We start from the raw sequence: 20,503 nt of genomic DNA, 5'->3' as shown, positions 1-20,503 counted from the left end.
AGCCCACATAACAGGTGTTTTTCTAGTAATGTTTGTGACAAAATCGCTCTATCACGTGAACCATTGCCTCTGGCCACGGACAGAGTTCAGTTTTGGCTTCCCGTCTTAAAATAGTACTGCTCAGTATTTTTAAAAACTGTTTGTTGTGGTGGAGAGAGCGAACTGTTGAAAATTTTCAAAAAACCCCAGGAGTTTCCCTTTATAAAAAGAATATATACATTTAAAGGAACACCAGTGACAACTCGACCCAATTTTTGTTATTAAAAATTAATTCTACGGCTTTCTCGCTATGTTGATGTTTGTTCGGTACCAAAAGATGAATTTATTACAGAGAAAATTAGATTTAAGAATCAAAAAATTGTTTCCCCTACTAATGGACGCAATACCTGTTTTGAAATGAATGGCAGTGTAGCCTAGCAATCCATTAGCAAAAAACTGCCCAGACGTCATAGCAGTTTGAGTGTGAAAATGACCAGTGGAGGTGATGCCTGTACTCAATTTTTTTGGTTTTTTTTCTAGCTTATAAAATTCTAGTTTCAGTGAAAGTAGGCTCTTTGCCATTAAAATGCAGTAATTTGCCAAGAGAACCCAACTTCAATTTCTCCTCAGTGCCTCTCTATAAAAATGGAGTATATAATGTAATCAAGAAGACACTGCTGACAATATTCCAACCTTCTGCTCTGGCTGAGAGAGAGAGAGAGAATTTTAACACATAGTGGATGCTGAAGTACTTAACTAGAGGTACAGAGCCAACTACGATTTTCTGAATCACGAGCAGCCTTTAGCAACATAATCAGCGATAACAAGGCATTGGTATTGGTCTACATCTGCAATTCGTCAAGAGATGTGCACAAGCCTTTTCCCATGTTACCATGTGTAAAGAAACTTAGAAATGCACTACTTGCACAGGTTGCAGTAATCTGATACCTTAATTTCTTGGTGGGCATATGCCCAAACCTTGCAAAAAAAATGGCCCATGCTGACCAACAAACAAGAAAAGAAGAGATACAAGAAAAAATGCCTGGTATTTTTTGCATTTAGTTGTGCCACAATGTTTGTCTACACATGTGCCATGATGCAGACTGTACCATGATGCAGACCACTACAGGATTGAGGACGCCAACCATACTGTGCAGCCTTGACCAAGCAACTTGTACGTTCTGTTTGTCCTTGTTTGGTTTGGTTTATGGGGTTTAACATCCCAAAGCGACTCAGGCTAAGAGGGTCACCATCGTGGAGGGCTCCAGATAATTTTGACCACATGGGGTTCTTTAATGTGCACTGACATCGCACAGCACAAGGATCTCTAGCATTTCGTCTCCATCGAAATGCAACTGCTGCAGCCAGGATCGAATACGAGTTTTTCGGGTCAGCAGCCGAGCACTGCAACCACTCAGCCACCACGGCGGCTGTTCGTTCTGGGTAATGAAGACAAGCACCAATGGATGCCAAATCATGTAAATGAGTTGAGACCAGTCTTCTCAAAAGATGAGGTCAGATTTTTTACTTCTTTAAAACAAATGGTAATGTGCCTTTTTATTTTTGAAATAGAGGGAGTTACAGTTTAACAGGCTTCGCTTTGTAAATACAATTTGACACGAGCAATGGGAGTACCATTGACACGAGCAATGGGAGTACCAAACTTAAAAAAAAAAACTGCTCTTTAATTGCAGGCTGCTTAAAATTAGGAATAACATTTAATTTCATTTTATCACATATGAACAAAGTCAACCTCAGAAACATCTCGGTATTCAATTCATGCAGCCCCCCCACCCCCTCTCACATGACAACGCTTCAATAATATATGTATATATATATAGCTAATAAAAATGCTCGAAATTTCACATCCGAGCTCATCATCATTAGGAACAGGCCTGAACTACGCAAACTCGTTACATTAACTATTTCAAGAAACAAAAATAGCTCAAACACAATATCAGGCACACATGAACAAGACTAGTTATTCGAGTGCGATGTACATCATGTTCTACGCATCACAGTACAAAAATATATTACAGATGGTACAAAACGGCACACCACCACGATCTGAAAGACTCAGGACACGTGCCTATAATTAGGGCACCCGCCTATAAATGACAAGGCTTTCATCTCATACAAAACAACGTTGCATGCCATAATAGTACACTATATTTTGCATAGTCAGAATCCAATGAGAAAGACTGGGTAAGTATTGCAAAGCCTATGCTGTAGGCAGGCACATCTTTAAAAAGTAGATGGGTGGGTGGGCGTGGCAAGCACATTTGGTGCATTAAGTTGGTTGCCACAGTCATGAATGCCATAATATGGCAGCAGCCTTACAATGCCACAACATAATTAATAAACCACAACAATATCCGCTGAAATGCACATAATTAGGCCAGTGGTTGCTGATCCGCAGGACGTGTCCATTTGATTAACGTCTCTGGAGAACGATACAGGAATATCAATTTGGCGAAGAGGTCTTCTTCAAGGCTTAATTCACGGCTTTCCCGCACAAGATAGATATCAAGGCAAAGCTGAAGCACACGATCCACATTGGGCATGTCATCAAACATGATGCTGAATGCACTGCCAGCCATGAAGCCTCGAATCAGACGAGACACGACGAGCACAAAGGTAGTGTACAGCCCTGCAATTCTGAAAAAAAAAAAAAAAGATCTTGAGGAACGACAATACTTCACATGGGTACAAAAATGTACAGCTGTGCTCAATGTACAGGCTTTGTCAAAAGTTTAGAGCCCAGTGGGTTTGCTTTTAAGTCGTGCAGTGGGGCTTCTGTGGCATTCCCGAAAGTCCTACCCATTGGAGGGGGCAGGAACAAAAATATTTTCACCTTCAGCAGATTTGGAATGCTGAGGATGCATTGTGAGCCACAAGGTGTGGCTCGGAAGCAAACTTCCTGGGCTCTAAACTTTTGACAAAAGGTATATCTTTGATAGAGGATATACAGGAGGAACCCACTTACAAAATACTGCAAGCTCTGTGGTGCTCAGAATTATTGCATTTAGCTATAACTGAAAGAGAAAGGTTCCCTGCAGTGTCTTTGGATGTCTGGTGCTCTGCTCCATGGTGCATAATCTGACAAGTGCATATTGCAGCATGGCTAGCACCAGTGTGCCACAGGCCATATCAGACCTGACTGTACATTTGCAATGAACTGTCCAATATCTTTAATGATGATTTGTTACAGACAGAGACAAACACTAGAACGAACACTAGAACCTGCAGAACCTGTTCTCTTGAGGTCCTGGCGGTATTTAGAAGTAAAGCTTTACTGATGGAATTTTTCTTACATTTTGCATCTGCTTTCTGTAATGCATACGAATTGGCTATAGAAAGGCGGCTGTGGCACACCACTGAAAATAAGGCTTCAAGAAGAACCATCACAGAAGAAAGAGTTGATTATACGACCTCGAGAGAATTTTGTGACTAAGCTACTGTATGGGTGAAAAAGGGTCACATGACATGCTTTCTTGTATTCTGCCACATCTTAATGGAGAGCTGAAGAAATTCAGTGATGACACAGTGTACTCATGTTGTACAACAACCCATTAAATTACACACTTGGCTGCCGCCCCGCTTTCACACAGCTATATATACTTAATGCATTTGGCATATATGTTGTGCGTGTGCTGTACTAGTAAGGCTTATATCGGCAGACTCATGATTGTCATCTAAAAGCAAGCAATACTTGGCAATTGTTGCACAAAAAGAGAGGTTGCTACTACTGCCTACGCACATGCTTCATGCCCTATTGCAGCTGCCACACCAGATATGAAACTCCTAAAAATTGGTATCTGCCCAACCTTCATTTCTCTTTGATTATGCACTGCCAACACTAAATGCAAGCAGGTAATGTGTTATCTAAACTCTGCACATGGTCACAGAGACACGCCATAACTATTTTGCATCTCAGAATGATGCCCTTTTAATGTATTTTGTAAAGTCAGGGAGGTTGAGCTGGCTGCATTCTGCACACTTGGCCCCTTGAAAATATAGTCTGGTCATTGCTTTCTTTTTCTACAAGGACTGTTTGAACTGCTTAATCATATGACATCTATTTCTCTACTGCACATTGAAGCCCGCTCCCTTGCTGTAATGCTGGTTGGCTGGATTATGGGTTTAACGTCCCCAAACCAACTCAGGATATAAAAGACACTGTAGTGGCGGGCTTTAATTTAGACCACCTGGGGTTCTTTACCGTGCACTAACATCGCATAGCACACGGGCCTCTAGCATTTCATCTCCATTGAAATGGGACCACCATGGCTGGAATCCGTGTCTTTCGGGTCAGCAGCCAACCACCATAACCACTGAGCTACTGTGGCAGCCTGCTGTAATGCATTGGCAAGGTACAATATAAATAAATGAAATAAAATCAATTTTCCTTGGTGGGATCACAGTGCTTGAAAGCAAGAAAAGTTAAACGTTACAGCTCCTACAGCCTCAAAAATTTTTGTCCTCACTCTTTCAGAGCACCACAGAAATAGCTCTAAATTCTGGATAGATATGTTCTCCAGTAGGCCTTCAAAAGTAAATCACCTTAAGGCATACCTTGAGCACTGCTTAAATGCACAATTTATCTATCCCTCAATATTTCCTTTTCCTGCTTTTGCAAGTGCAGGAGATATTTTTTACGTGATTGCAAACTGCACTGTAGTCTGTGAAACTGCATGGGCACATTACTAGTAATACCAACACCAGCATAGGTGATGGTACATTAGTGCTTTTGCAAACTTTTTGGTATAATCAAATAGCAGCCAAAACACTACGTTTTCAATTACGTTGCCTGCTACTATTTATGTTTTTTCACCATAAAAACACAGAGAACAAAAGAAACTGTACCCATATCCAGTGAGTTGAGAGAGTGCTTGTGGGAAGACCTTGTCATTGAAGACAACCAGACTTAGGTCAGTGCATGAGCCTTCCTCGCGTAGGAATGGGTACGGATACGACTCCGTGCAGAACTCCTGTACTTCCCACCACTCGCTGCGAGCACTCAGGTTGTTGAAAGCTCCTGTGCGCAGTCGCAGAGTCAAGTTGCGGTATGGTCCCATGCCAGGCGTGTCCAGGGCCCGAATCACATCTGACTTGCCCTTGCGTGGCACCAGCAGGAAGCGTGGCAGGATTGGTGGCACTGTGACATTGTTGGGTGTTCCACGAAGCATGTCTGCCAGGCTCTGCCGCACATGCTCATCTGAAAGTTGCACAGTGCGCTCGTTGCTCACTACCTTCTCGGCATTGGTGTTATCCACTGTGCGAGAGAAGGCCCAACTGAGACGTAGAGGCACAGCTGAGCGGCGCAATTCTGCTATGAGGGCTTCCTGACTCGGAGGGCTCACTGTCCAGATTGCAGTTGAGTTGCCGTTCAAGGTTACCACGGCGACATCAGCTGCATCATAATTAGCCAAGAAGGCCTGGGCTGCTGCATTGGACTTGTACTCCGCCTGGATTAAAGCATACAACCATCAGAATACTAGCTGCAAAGTGAACCTAAATAAGGCAGTAATGACAGAGCAGAAGCCTTAAGGGTCATTAGAGGAAGGTGGGAGCCCGAAATTATGTTAGGCTGATAGATTGATCTTCGGGATAACTGCCACCTATTCTGTGCGAAACAGCTCAAAAAATCGCAAATGAAGCCTCCGCCTCTCCCCTTAAAAAAAAAAAAAACGTGTTACAGCATTGTTTTTGCGACGTCATCAATCGCACAAAATGATGAATCTCTCAAGTAATCAAAGAAAACAACTGAAAACAACACAGTTTTTTCCACCTATCACAGAGGCCTAGGCTCCAATATTTATAACTAGATGTCGCCATCACACTTTCTTGCCAATAAATGGGCACACAGACTACAATGGCTAGACTACAATGGCACACTGTTATTAGACCTGCATGAAAAACATGACCTCATTATAGTTAACAGAGAAGGCAAATGTGAGGGGCAAATAATGTGGGAATTGAGAAACCACAGTCAAGCACTGACTACTGCACTGTCACTGAAGATATTTATGAAAAATTAAAGAAAATCAAAATAAATGAAGAGAATTTGTACAGCTTACGGAGTGACCATAAACGGATTACCTCTACTGGGGCAACACAGACAGAATGACAGAGTTTGGCCAGGATGAGGAGAAAAAAAACCTTGTGACCAGCAAACAAGAGGCAGACATCGTGGAACCAGTGGAGAAAAAAGTAGCACAATCCACAAGGCTGGACATATGAAGAACTAACTGGTTTAATCAAGAAAGAAATGGTAAAGGTGGAGCAAAAGAACTTCCAAAAAGGCAGCAAGAAGCCTCAAAGTTGGTGGAATGTGAAAATTTGGAAATATGGAAAAAAGGCATTTTAACCTTCCAAAGCAACTCAGGCTATAAGGGACGCAGTTAGTGGAGGGCTATGGATAATTTCGACCACCTGGGGTTCTTTAACATGCACTGACATCACACAGTACACGGGGCTCTAGCATTTGGCCTCCATAAAAATGCGACCACCGCGGCCGGGATCAAACCCGCATCTTTCGGGGCAGCAGCCAAGCACCATAGCCACCGAGCCACTGCTGCGGCTGAAAAATGGATGAGCACAGGCGGGCAGCCAAAGTCTTCAGGTATTTGTACAGTAAAAAATGTGGACACTTGATGGAAGAAAAGGACTAAAAGCTTACAAGAGGCTATGCAGGCAACAACGGGGAAAAAGAAGTTATCACAAACTTCAAAAGAAAGTCCGCAAAACCGATATAGCTAAGTGGAGACAAAAAATGGGAACAAAAGAATCACTGCATGAATAAAGAGCTGAAAAGAGCAGAGTCCTGAAGGAAACGCTGTATGATGATTCTGAAGGAAACGCTGTATGATGATTCAAGAGGTAGTACCCTTTTATTTGAGGCTAGTTCAGGTTGCTTTAAAACGAGGCAATATGTGAGAACCACGCGAGAACCATAGCTGGAGCATACCCCTGTCACGATTCCGAACAATAATCACATTTCATTTCTGTACACTAACATCAAAAGTACGCTACTCAAGCGTGACAAACTTCGCAGCCTCATCGACACAACAGAAAGCAAGGTACTTGTACTAACTGAAACATGGTTGAATTCATCCATCCAAGACTCTGAGGTTCTTTCATTTCTCCCTCGTTTCAATGTTTTCCGGCATGACCGCAAAAACAGACATGGCGGTGGAGTACTAACAGCTACTGATTACAGCCTTCATTGCAGTGTTATTAACCTCAACTGTCCTTTAGAAGCCATGTTTGTGATCTGTAATGTGTCATACCTGCCCATTATTATTCAAGGTGTTCACTGAAAAAATTATCAACATGCCGTAACGACCCACCCCTCATGTAATACCCCAACAGGGGCATTTGAGGCATCAATAAATAATAAATAAATATAGAAGTAAGTATGAACAAGGAGATATATTTATGTAGCATGCAGAAGCAGTGCAGAAAGCATTAAACCTGTTCTGGTAGACTGTAAAGCTGTACATTTAGATGCCGCGTTTACTCTCGCAATGAACACGCTTGTATAACGAATGCACCCCTTACTCTGGCAGCCAGATAGTAAGATTTATTTTTCCTGCACCCCATCCTTTATTAAATGCTCTCTATCCTTTTGTTACACACTCTGCTCATGATTATAGTGAATGCCAGCAGGCGCATTTTTTTGAACACAGAAACAGCTACTCCATCAGTCGAATGTCAAGACTTCTTCATCATACCCCACAGGACGAATAACCAATAAGAATATTTCATGAAGAATCCGAGAGCCAATAGAAACCACACCTGGTGACAGAGGGTTTCTCTCTTTGACCTGCCAGGATTGTAGCAACTTTTTACGGTTAAGATTTGCGCTGAATGGTGTGAGCTGTACTGGAGTGAACTCTAGTTGTGCTCTTTTTGGACAGCCTGCTTGCGAGCTATATGTGCGGATTTAAGATAAAGGTTACTGAATATGCTCTCGAACACTGAAACCATTCTAAAGAGTGGATTATGTATTATTTAGAAGGAGAGTCGTACTGGAAGAAGTATTTATTCCACCAGCCTACTTTCTGCCGTTTTTTACTGCGTCAAATTTTTTCTGTATGTTTGACTCCGCATAATGAACACACCCTTCCAAGTTTTTAAGAAATTTTAGGGGAAATAAGTGGGTTCATTATGTGAGTAATTGCGGTATCAGATAGGATATACGATGAGCCTTCCAGTAGTTTTGGGTTTTAGGCATAGTGAAAGCAAAATTAACACATCAGCAGTGGAGACGAGCAAGAGAAGACTACAGTATTGGCGATGTAAAAGCAGAAAGGAGAAATTGCATACATAGTCACAACAATCAAATAGCTTAGAACATAAAAAATAGCCTTGAATGGGGAAAAAAAAAAATAAACAGAATAGAATTCAAAGTAAAAAAAGAGAAAAAGTATGAAAAAGATAAAACAGCCACTTTAATTTATTTGACAATGTGGCACTTGCCGTTGCCCCAATACAAAGGGAACGCCAATAGTTATCCATCTAGCTATGAAGTCCAGTTTATCATCTTTCATGCTATTACTGGCCTCACTGTTCAGCTAGGAAGAGCACTAATGACTTGGAGTTTGTGCCTGGCTAGCGCTTCTAATTTGCTGAGCATGACGGCTTCACAAAGATTGACTGCGTGGCATGAAAAGTGGATGAAGCTTTGCATTCTTTTATCGCAACAGCAGTCATTGCACTGATATTATGAAAATGCTTCCCATCCCTCTCAAGTAAGTGTTTCATGTGAAAGCGATCGGCTAAACACAGCCCATGAAGAATTCACTTGACCAGATACAGTTACCAAAATTCTTGAGGAAATCGTTACAGTTACACTTTTAAGCACCTTTCTAGGTTATCAAAGCTCTGGTCTCAAAAATGAGATTTGGGATCTTGGGACATTGATCTCAATCAAGCTAGGCTTAATATTTTCCTTTAGTGTCCCTTTAACCTGTTGTAGTAAATTTTTGCAGTACTAAAGCAAACTTGCTAAGCTTCATTAAAGAAAGAAAGCTTTAAAATGTACTATAAAACACCATATACCCATGCTTGAGCAGACTCATTACTCTCAATAGACTGATACCATAAAACTGCCATCTTCACAAGCTTCAACACAAATGAGCAATTAACGCAAATTTAGTTAAGCTTGGAAGTGTGATGCACTTTGATTATTAGTGCTGTACTACAGTGGATAAATATACTGTGGCTTTTCCTGCTCCAGAATTCTTAGTAACACAACACAATATTGATGCTTATGACCTTATATTGCTCCGTGGCACGGACATGCAGATGCCAGTTCCGAGAAACAGCATTTATTGTGTATAAATAATTTTTTCATCTCATACAGAAAGCGTAAATTAAAAAGCCAAGGCTGCAATGTGGGCATGAATACCATATCAAAATATGCAGCACTAACCTGCAGCCGGACCCAGCTGTCGTAAGGCAGCTGCCGCAGGTTCCCCTGCTGTGCACTGATCTTGAAGATTGGCTCATAGCCACCAAGGCTCAGCTCCACGGTACAGTCATGTGGAAGAAGAGTCTGGCCAACCGTGTTGCCCAGTGAAAAAAGCAGCAGTGGGAACCAGATGACCAGGATAATGGCAAAGAGCATCACACCACCCAACCCATACTTGGTGAGTGATGAACGTCGAGAACCCCTGGGTGTGGGATATTCTTCTTCAGCTCGTCGCTGGCACTTGAGCAGGAACACATTGGCAAATATGTCTTCCATCTTGAGCCAGTTGGTTAGGTTCATGCTTGTGTCCGTCCAAATCCAGTCCATGAGTGAACGCAGCTCATACAGGAATGGGATCAACATGTAGCTGCAGGCAACATAAAATAATTAATTTCTAGAATTCAAAAACAAAGCATAATTGCCTGAAATGCTCAAATGAACTCAAACCAGGCTAAATCTTTACTTTTACGCATCTAAACTTTAAGGGGCTGCGAGGTGATTTTTGAAGACTTTTGTGTTACCACAATAGAAAGCTCCCCGACCAAGTACTACTCAATTCTGCAGTGATTACATTGATGACACTCAAAAATTTTTCAAATAATTTTTTACATGTAATCTAAATGTATGGACAATGACTACTGAGAGTAAAACAAATTTTGTGCCAAAAAATGAGAAACTGAGAACTAAATGAGTGTGACTGCAGACTTGTCAAGCTTTTTCTTACCCAATGCGACTGTTATCTTTGTGAAACTGTTTAAAGCACAGCATACAGCTGAATAATTTTCTGTAATAACATGACAATACTTCCGAGTGCAACATACTGTCAGCACTGACGTGTCCCACCATCTCATGTTTGCTTCAATGTTTTATTCAATGATCTGAAGACAGCGCCACTCTTTACAAGTTTTTTTTTAACAGGAAAATGCGGCAAAAAAGTAAAAACGGTGTTGGACAGAACTGAGGCTTGGGAAGCGCCAGCGGCCGATGACAAAAGAAGACAACGACACAGTGTGGGTGTTGTTGAAGAAGAAGCTGACGACGTGTCGAAGGCTAAAAACGCTCCTGTGTCGTGCCATACCGGGTTCCTGGTTGCTGAAGGACCTCTTGGTTGAAGGCCAGTAGACGTCTTATACTACAAGTGGTGGGGGTGCGGGGTTTTTAGCGGTTTTAGCGTTCGGCACGTCGTCGGATTCTTCTTCAACAACACCCACACTGTGTCGTCGTCTTCTTTTGTCACCGGCCGCTGGCGCTTCCCAAGCCTCAGTTCTGTCCAATAACGCCAATAAAAAATATCACATTTCTTTCATAACACAATGCATGCACTTTACAACAGCTCATTTATGCGTATCAATGTGTGATCATATAGTGGTACTTGACTGCATACTCAAGTTTCACTACACGCTGCTGATTTGCAAACATTCTGTACTGACTGGAAGTTAGCACTCCTCTTTCTAAGTCTAAAGACACTAAGATGAAGCACTTATATCAGTTTTAAGCCCTGTACTATTCTCCCTTTATGCTAATGGCTTCCCTTTCTGTTGGGTACACTCAAAAACTGATGTATAATGATGAGGCTACAACAACTTTCACAGGCAGTACACTAATAAAAGTTGAAACTAAGAAAAACAAGTTATCCTATATATCAGCTTAGTTTAAAGGTAACACACTGACAATAAGCACAGCTAAGACACTGTACATTCAATTTAGATCTCAATAAAAGTGTATCAGCCCTATTTAGTTACAAGTACACTTGCCGTCAAAAATTTATGGAAGGCGACTCTGCCGAAATCATTAAATTTCTAGGCATCGAAAGCACGTAGCTTGGGATTTAAAGCTGCACTGTGCAATTCGCACACTTTAAATAAGGCTGCAGATACAGCAGAGCCTCATTGATATGTTCCCGGCTGATACCATTTCCCAGTTCATACATCAAAATCGCAAGCAACATATATATTTTTCTTCTGGTTAATACGTTCTGGGATAATATAATTTCCTGGTAAGCACATTCATTATTTTGTCAAATTGTTATCGTATGACACTCTGAGTGACGTATGGAGGGTGCGCTAACATGCGACTGGGCCAGCCCAGGGGGTATGCGACATCAACAGAAGCTCGGCGGCTTCTTTGCAGTGCACCCGTGCAATGAGGCGAAACATCCAGAAACTGCGATGGTGCACGCGGATTGAGCCTTGGAGCGCGTAAAAAGGACAGTGAAAGCGCAGCGCGAGTCAGGTGCCAGAGTGGCTTCTCCATGGTAAATATATGTGATGGGGCAAAGCATCCGAAGATGACAACGGCAACAATGAAACAATCCAGGCTCCTTTCGCCCTTGCCGGACTGGATACGTTGCGAAGTTTATTTCGGACAAATGCGGATAAAGTCTACAAGGATTAGAAAAGCTATTCAATAAATGTCTTCATAATACTTGTTACATGACAGCGTTAAGGGTCCCGCTGAACGGAAAACCCGGTATCGTCATCGTCGTCGTGAGCGAAAAATCCCCAGAGAAGTAACCTAGATGGGCCACCTAGGTGGCAGGTAAAGCCCGCCAGCGACCATAGAGGGGCTTTAGTCGAAGGTGGGCCACCTCGGTCACATAACCTTCTGAGTTCATCACAACCTGCCCACCGGATTGTGAGCAACTGCCCACCATGGCAGGTCGTCGTTAAATTAATGATTGGTCGCGAGAGGTTGTTCCGGAAGAGCAGCCTGGGTCTTGCAAGCCCCTTTGGTGGCAGCACCTGCCATCGCAGGGTAGTGGCGCATCGTTTAACTGCACCACTAAAGGTAGGAGTTGTATGACGACTCCCAGCAATCTACGAATGTAAAGTAGAGAATGATCAATTCCGCATATATGGGCATTAACCCATTAATGCTATCATGTTATACCCTTAAATCGGAAATTAAGTGTCCCCTCAAGTTTTTTCTTCAAAATCTGGGTGTGTTTCGCTCATACGTTCTTCCGGATAATGCACTTTTCCCTTGCACTTTCTTTTTTAAAAACGTATCAACGAGGTTTTACTGTATTTATTCCAGGGTACATGGAAATAGAATTTTTTCGTTAATATTGCCTTTTGTAAACTTTTGACTGTAGGTGTACATCTTGATAATGTTTTGACTGAGCAGGTGGGCTCCATAAAATACCTTGGCAAAACTATCAACCTTAATTGCCAACTACCATACCAATCATTTGTGCATGTGTAAACTTGCCTCACCTAAAGTTATTCTTCTCTTTTTTCATTGTCATCTGACATACTTCTGATAGTCTAATGGGCAACTATGTATGAAACGTGCATAGAACTAATAATTTACAGAAAAAGGAACTGCACATAATTACATTCACTAATACAGGAGTTTTCAAATGGCTCCATTGTGATGCTTCATGTCCATCATGCAAAACCAACTCGCCAAACAGTCTGTGCTTTCAAATGGTTCCATGGAGCCCTTGTGTTCCTAAAAGTGCTTTTTGAGTTCCCCAAGCACATAAATCCATGTGCATCCGTACCCCTATCTTTTCTTTACCCAATTTAAGTGCGACAGCATTATGGCCCCCTTTTGCTAAGGTTGTGGTGGTGTCGCATCTGTTCAAAGCAACCACCCCAGCGCCCCTAGCACACAACTCAACTAGCGCTCGCGCCAGTTCCACAGGAGGTGCGGAGGGGAAAGTGAACTGGTTTGGTTTTTTTTTTTAAATAATCATATTGCAAATGCTTAGATGACATTGTTTCCCTGTAAGGGCAGCCATTATTAATTGAATTTGGGCATTTTTTGAGGCACTATATGTCAGCATGCCCCTTTTTTTGCATGAATGTTAATGTTAGGCAGAAGTAGACAGAAGCCAAGGCACACGGGCTCTTATAGCACCTTTGGAAAGCCATGAGGGTTTGGCTGAGAGCACCTGCTCTAATGCATATCAGTTAAGTGCACGTGCACTTTTGTTTACTAGGTAGCAGACTGCTTTTTCCTCTGATGTCTGAGATTACAATTGCAGCAAGAGTGCTATCAGCAACAAATGAAACATGAACAAGACAATGAAAACATGAACAGCAAAATGACAAGACCTTAGCCAGGGGAAGCTCAATACTTCCGCAGGTTATTTTCACTCTTTAGGCACAAAGACTGTTCTTTAAAGTGTTAAATCAACCTTGCTTGTACAGTCGTCGACACACCTGTCTATAGCGCTCGAGCAGCACGCTGTGTTGAGCATTCATGACAGTCGCTGCTGCCTCGTGGGATCAATATAACTTGACATAAGGAGCTAAGCACGATCCATGGCAATGCGAACGCAAGGTAAGGTCTAGTTCCGAGCCCTAGGCCACTAATAAATGGCGCCAGTGTAATGTCTGGTGTGTCGTTCAGGTGCTCTAGACAGGTCTGTGGACGACTGCACTTCCTTTGCAGGAGCTAATACGTTTGTTTTCACGTGTTTATTTGTTTTCTTGCTGGTGTCCGATTTGTTGCAGCACATCATATAGAATAATTACCCACGTTCAATTAACCTCTTTGTACTGCCTAACAGGAATACTAGAAATGCAAGCGACTTAAATTTCTATTTTCCCATCACTCTTAATGGTAAGCAGAGTGCCTAATTCAGTACTGCGGTACAGAAGTGTGGAACTCACTGGCACTTGAAGCAACTATGGCTGACAAATTTTTATTTTACATCGAATGTTTTTACTTTTTAAAGACTGACAATTAGTTTTTGTTGATGGTTTTTCTTCTGTCCTGGCTCTTATCTGATCACTGTCGTCTTGTTTACATAACTAAACTTCTCACTTCTTTTCACCGATCCCGTATAACTGGGTTTCCTGTTCTTTTATTTCGTTGCTGCAATAAGAATGTGCAAGCAAAGGGCCTATACCAGCCTCGTCTATTTGCCCAGCAGTTTTTGCAAATGTTCCGATGCAAGCCGAGAAATAAGTTTAAAAACTATGATGATGATAAATTTTTATGGCGCAAGGACCTCTGCGGCCAAAGAGCACCATGGCACAATGTGTTTTCGTCTATTCAAGGTGGGGCCAAAGACCCATTTCCCAAGCATTTCACCCCAGATAAGCCAAGCACCAGGCAAGGGGAAGCTTGTACCAAACTGCATCACCAATGGGTACCCAGCAGCACTGGAGATCGAACCCCACACCTCCCGCATACAAGGCGGGTGCTCAAACAACTAGGCCATTGCTACAATACTTTAAAAAATATATAGAAATGTACTCACCCCTTGAATAGGAAGTAATTTATGTAGTTGTACTTTTTGCAGAAGAAGTTCCCCAAGATCCGAGTGGGATAGCCTGAGCGTATCTGATATGCTGAGAGGATCAGGTAAATACACTTGATGAAATACCACAACTTCGGAGGCAAGTTCTTTTCTTCCACAAAGGATCGTTGAGAAATGCCTGGCAGTACGAAGAACATCCATATGTGTATGACAAACACTATGAACACCTGGAAGATAAGCTTCCCCAGGATATACTTGCGCAGATAGAGCGCCCGGTCAATCACAATAAGGGCAAACTGGGCCAGCAGCATGATAAGGAAAGGCACAGGGACCTGCAAGGAATATGTACATCAGCTCAAAAGTGTCCACAATTAAAATTAAGCAGGCTGTTATCACTAATGGCATCCCCATTCAGACATAGCCATTGTCACGCAGTTGAAAGCACTACACAGGCGCCTGAAAAATTTGAACACCTACCTCATTCTTCTGAAAATACGAGGCAACACCGTCTTCAGATCCTCCAGTCTGCAAAAAACATTTCTATAAGTGGACTAGTCAAAGAATAAAGGGAACACATCCAGACATTTTTCCCCTCTACCACCCTCCCCATCATGACAAAGGACTGCTCCACACAGACCCTGCCATCTGCATCAAATAACCACACAGAGCAGAGAATCAAAAGCACTCAATCCCTAGCCAGCCAGGATAATATTCTCATGGGCCAACACGTGAACGTGGGAGTTTTAAAAGTGCCCACTCAAAGGCTCACATGGGCCAAGCCCACCCGAGTCACATGACCACACAGGGCACAACACTTGACAGTGCGCACACCTGGATATTTTCAATAGGAAGCAGTTATAACTTCTGAAAGTGAGGCCAACACTGTCTGCCCAGAAGAAAGTCCCCTGTACAGAAATCGTCATAAATGTGGTGTGCTATCAGCCAACATTAGACAAACTAACGCTCCTCACAAACAATAAAACATCTGAAGAAATCCTAACTGAAGAAAGCTATTTGAAAAATAGCAAGATTAAAAGCTCAGTAGTTCTCTGTTGCAATATAAAATCTGACAGCTTAAAGGGACACTGAGCACAACTGCGTTGTTAGGCCAAATGTGAATTTTTTTCACGATTGTCCTTTTAAGCAGCCCATCTTTACTCTACAATAAACCAACTTGTCCAACAACTCATCTTGCTGGTAGGCAGGATGCCCACCACCCAGTGGGCAGGTGAGCAGCCTGCCACAAACACGCAATGGATAAATGCGGAAAATGCCCACTATAAGTGCTAGCGCACTAAAATTGATTCTCTGGCTCTTTCTGCCTATGTTGATGTTTGTCCAGCAGCAAAAGACCCATTTATCGCCAAGCAAATTGATTTGAAATCTTCCGGCCAGTCGATTCAAACTTGCGATGTCCTTGCTGAAAAGGATGGGTTGCCACCGTTTTGAAGAGAATAGTGGTGCAGCGTAGCCTCTGGGAGCCGTGTGTCCACCAAAAATCGGTGCAGATGCACACATCTTACTTGCGAAATCGGCTGGTGATAATAACACGTTTTTTTCCCTAGCTTATAAATTCTCCATTTTAAGTGACAGTGGTAATGATAAGAGTGCAGTACCCTATCCATAAAGGTCAACTTCTTTTTGTCCTTAGTGCCTCTTTAAACCTGCATACACCGTGTTAAAAATGCCCGCTCATGCCTTGTCCCTAGTACTGATCACGCTGTAAAGAGAGGATACAGCATGAAATGAAAGGCGCTCAACTTACACAAAAATCGGTCCCATAGCCAGTCATCAAATCTGAGCAGCTGGCCATACTTTGCATTGCAAAGAATTGGTGCCTGATCTGTTATTACTACGGGCTTTTCACTAGAGAATGCTGACACACCTGCTTCAAGCTCTCATACGGATAGAGAAACTCCATTATAAAAATTTCTGAACTACAATAATTCGGTCCTTGAACCTTATTCTTCCTCCATCTTTCAAGAGCATGCTTTATAAGCATAAAGAAAAAGAAATTTAGTACGCAACATGGTAGACTGAAGTACAACATGGTAGACTGAAGTACATATACGTACACCAAAGGCCCAGTAGCCGAAGACCATAATGAAGAAATTGATGAAGTCGCAGAAGAACATGTAGGCATAAACATCTGTAGTCACCCTGTACACTGGGTGCAGCAGATTTTCAAAGAAGTTGCGAAATGGTTCCACATATCGGGATATGCTGCAGAAAAATAGTGAGAGAAAGATGTGATTAAATGATGCAAAAATGCTGCATAAGAATACATTTAATCCATACCAACCACATTTGAAAACAATATCTATATGAAATGAAAACCAGAACCACAGGCTACCTCAGTGCATCGAGAAACAATACCCAAAAGAAGTAAGTAGTCGAGAGTTCAACAGAAATCCATCAGGTCAGGCATAGTGATCTGACGGAATGAAGAAGCAGTCAATGACCATAGTCGAAAAAAGTAAAGACGTTACTTATTATGAACGGGAAACCTGTGCAGGCTCTGAAAAGTCTTTATTATTATTTTTTTTTCAGCTATGGTCAGTGACTGCTCTTTCACTCCATCAAAAGAGGCATAATGTATAAAAAGAGTTGCAAGTGTTATAAACACAAGGTGAAAAAATAAAGTTTTGTACTGTTAGGCTGTGAATAAGGTTGCGGTGGAAAACCAGCTTGCGCCCCACTATGCTGTGCTTTTTCTCAGCAGTGCAGTGTATAACTATAAACCAAAAGCAAATATTACCCGGAACTAAAATTTTGAAGCGCCCAGCAATATTAGCTTTATGCTCAACTGGTTACATTCAGCTCCATATACAATACTCCCTTAATGACTCCTTAGTTTCACAAAGAAAGCCAAGGAAAAAGACTGTTGCTGAGCTTTTATGTTTTACTGTTTCATACGGCAGGAAAGGAAAGAAGGCGAATGGAGTTGGGCTAAGGGAGTACAAAAGATGGAGGGGGAGCAAGGCTATCAGATCTTGTTAGCAGTAACAGCAGGAGATGATGGAGCATTTTTGTGGAAGAGAAGCGAATCTGCACTATCACAGTAAAGAAAGCATTTGAGAAAATGCTCTTGAGAAATAATGGTAGCAGGTTCAGAAGCAATTTTCTAATAGTTGTGAGAGTTATGGTCCATTTTCTGCTACAACCATGCCATAATGCCCTTCGCTAATGGAATTTCACCACCTAATCCAGTGCAGGTTCTGTCTACTGTCCCTTGTCGCAGTGCTGTTTTTCTATCAAAATAGTCTCTTATCACTGATTTGTTGCAAGCTAAGCACTCGCTCTGAAGAACAAGATAACGACTGCTGCTATCCCAAACAAGTCTGGGAGTAATGTGGGCGCTTTTAACACAAAGCAACTAATCTTCAAACTCTTTCAATACAACAGCAAAAGATTACATGCCTGACTGCTCAACATGTGAAGGTCAAATACGGCCAACTTGAGAGAGTATTTACGTGAAACATACAGCAAGGAGCAGTAGTAAGGAGGGAAAATTTATATGACTCTACATGGCCAGGAGGTAAGTTTGTGCAACTTCCAAAAGGAGCTGCAAAATTAAGGAGAGACTCAGGGATCAGATCCGAAAATCTCGAAAAAAAATTGAATTTTAGAAAACATATAAGGTCTTCTTAGCCACGTTCCGAAATATTTTTCCAGAAGACTGCCCAGAAGCCCAGAAATGACTTTAAAAAATATTTCTGCGACTGTAGGTAGCAAAAAACTGGCTGAAATCTCTGAAAATGTCTATTTTCCCAGTGTTTTTTGACCCAACTGCCGTGCTTTCAGAAACTGTAGTATGAAAATGGCTTCATGGATTTTCATGTGGTTTGTTGGATTGTGTTCCTTGATAAATTCTTTATGCAGTGATGTTCCTATATTGTTGAATTAGTTTCAAATTTTTTCACTCTACCACTAATTTGACATGACGATAATGAGTGCACTATGCAAGCGTGGATATTACAACCTTTGTTCGTAAAGTTCCGAGACTGTGAGTCCATTAAAAAAAATGCGTTGAACATCGAAATCATTTGTGCAGCACCAATTCGAAATAGTCTCCCTTGCAGTCTATACACAGCTTCCAACGCTTCTTGAGGTCTTGGAAACAGTTGGAATACGCTTCTTTTGGCACGGCTGTCAGCTCCTTTGTCGTGGAGTCTTGAATGACTTCCACACTCCCCATCCAGCGACCTATTAGGGCTCTCTTCACACGAGGAAACGGGAAAAAATCGCTTGGGGAGAGGTCAGGCGAGTATGGCGGATGAAGATGTACAGTAATGCTGTGCTTGGCGAGAAATTTTGTCACGCTGAGAGCAGTGTCCGGCCTTACGTTATCATGGAGAAGGCTCCATTGTCCAGATGCCCTTAAGTCAGGGCGACGGCGTCGCAGTGCATTGTGCATGTGCTGGAGCACGCGGATATAAAACTCCTGATTCACTGCCTACCCTTGTGGGAAGAACCTGTGGTGTATGACAACTCTGACATCAAAAAAAAAAAAAAAAATTATCAGCATCGTCTTTGTTTTGGTCTTCTGTCGCCACACCTTTCTCGACGCCGGAGAACTTGTGGACTGCCATTCGGGGCTTTGCCTCTTTGTTTGAGGATCGTATTGAAAACACCATGTTTCGTCTTCAGCAGTGATGCTGTCGTTGAATGCGGCATCCTTCTCTGTCTCAGAGAACAAATCAGCGCTCAATGATGCCCGCGTGTCCTTCTGGTCCTGTGTGAGGGAGTGCGGCACAAGTCTGGCATTCAGCTTTCGTTTCCCCAAGTTCTCACGCAAAATTTGATGGCATGTTGTCTTACTAATATCGAGAGCATCTGACAGCATGCGGACTGCAACGGTGCGGTCTTGCTGTATGATCTCCCGTATCCGAGCCACGTTGTTTTCATTCCGTGAGGTTGAAGGGTGCCCCTGCCTTGTGTCGTCTTCCACCGACATTCTCTTCGAAACGAACCTCTTGTGCCACTCGAAAACTCACGCTCGCAATAATGTCTCATTGCCGTAAGTGTCACGAAGGAGCTCATACGTCTGTGCGACTGTCTTGCCAAGCTTCGCATGGAATTTTATGTTTACACGCTGTTTGAGGTGGATGTCCATCTCTCCACTTTCACTCACAGTAGAATGCGCAGACAACAAGTGACAATGTATTTTTCTACATGTAGTGCCATCTAGCGGCTGCCACAGCAATTACCATAAATAGCTCAGGTTAGCCCGAAAAGATGGTGCTACACATACGCACCAACTTTTCTTTTCGGGGAATCATTTCTAGAGAAGAAAATAAATCAGTCTCGAAACTTTACGGTTGTACATTCTGTGCAGAAAAAAAAATCAGGCTATTAAAAATATTTGGAGAATATCACAGCATCAACCATTCCTTTGGGTAAAACACTAAATGACTGTATACAAATTTTCACTCATATTCCTTCAGTAGTTTTGACATAAAATTTTTATGTGCGTCATTGATATACTAAACTTGCAGAAAGTCTGGCAAGACAACAAAACACAGCAGAAGCCTAGAGTTGCTTTTAAATTTTAGCCAATGGAATGGCTCATGCAGTGACATTCTGCAAATATTTTTTTATTCGAAAGCTGCATCCCCCCTTCACTTATTGCATGAAATTTGTCCATACCGCATACTAAACAATACAAAAGTACACTCTCAAATATATGTAAATAACAACTTGCCAATATTCTTGCACTGATGAAATTCCATTAATATTTCTGATATATAATAATATTAATATTAATATTAATATATTAATATTTCTGATATTTGCAGCTTCGTGTTCATGTGCCTTAATAACTACGATTT

General features: G+C 42.1%; 1 protein-coding gene across 3 annotated transcripts in view; it reads right to left on the bottom strand.

The window, feature by feature from the left end:
- Nucleotides 1-1,491: 1,491 nt before the first annotated feature.
- Nucleotides 1,492-20,503, bottom strand: part of Piezo (piezo type mechanosensitive ion channel component) — a 162,069-nt gene continuing 143,057 nt past the window's right edge. For all 3 annotated transcript variants that reach the window (XM_077648158.1, XM_077648156.1, XM_077648157.1), the window contains 6 exons: nucleotides 16,748-16,895; nucleotides 15,150-15,197; nucleotides 14,673-15,004; nucleotides 9,419-9,824; nucleotides 4,846-5,447; nucleotides 1,492-2,637 (listed from right to left, as the gene is read on the bottom strand). In XM_077648158.1, coding sequence (XP_077504284.1) covers nucleotides 2,373-2,637; nucleotides 4,846-5,447; nucleotides 9,419-9,824; nucleotides 14,673-15,004; nucleotides 15,150-15,197; nucleotides 16,748-16,895 — 1,801 coding nt within the window. In that variant the 3' untranslated portion in view covers nucleotides 1,492-2,372. The remainder of the gene's footprint in view (nucleotides 2,638-4,845; nucleotides 5,448-9,418; nucleotides 9,825-14,672; nucleotides 15,005-15,149; nucleotides 15,198-16,747; nucleotides 16,896-20,503) is intronic.

Source organism: Amblyomma americanum, chromosome 1 (genome assembly GCF_052857255.1).
Source record: "Amblyomma americanum isolate KBUSLIRL-KWMA chromosome 1, ASM5285725v1, whole genome shotgun sequence".
NCBI lineage: Eukaryota > Metazoa > Arthropoda > Arachnida > Ixodida > Ixodidae > Amblyomma > Amblyomma americanum.
The sequence above is the reverse complement of the archived record's forward strand: the minus strand, read 5'-3'. Positions and strand labels throughout refer to the sequence as shown.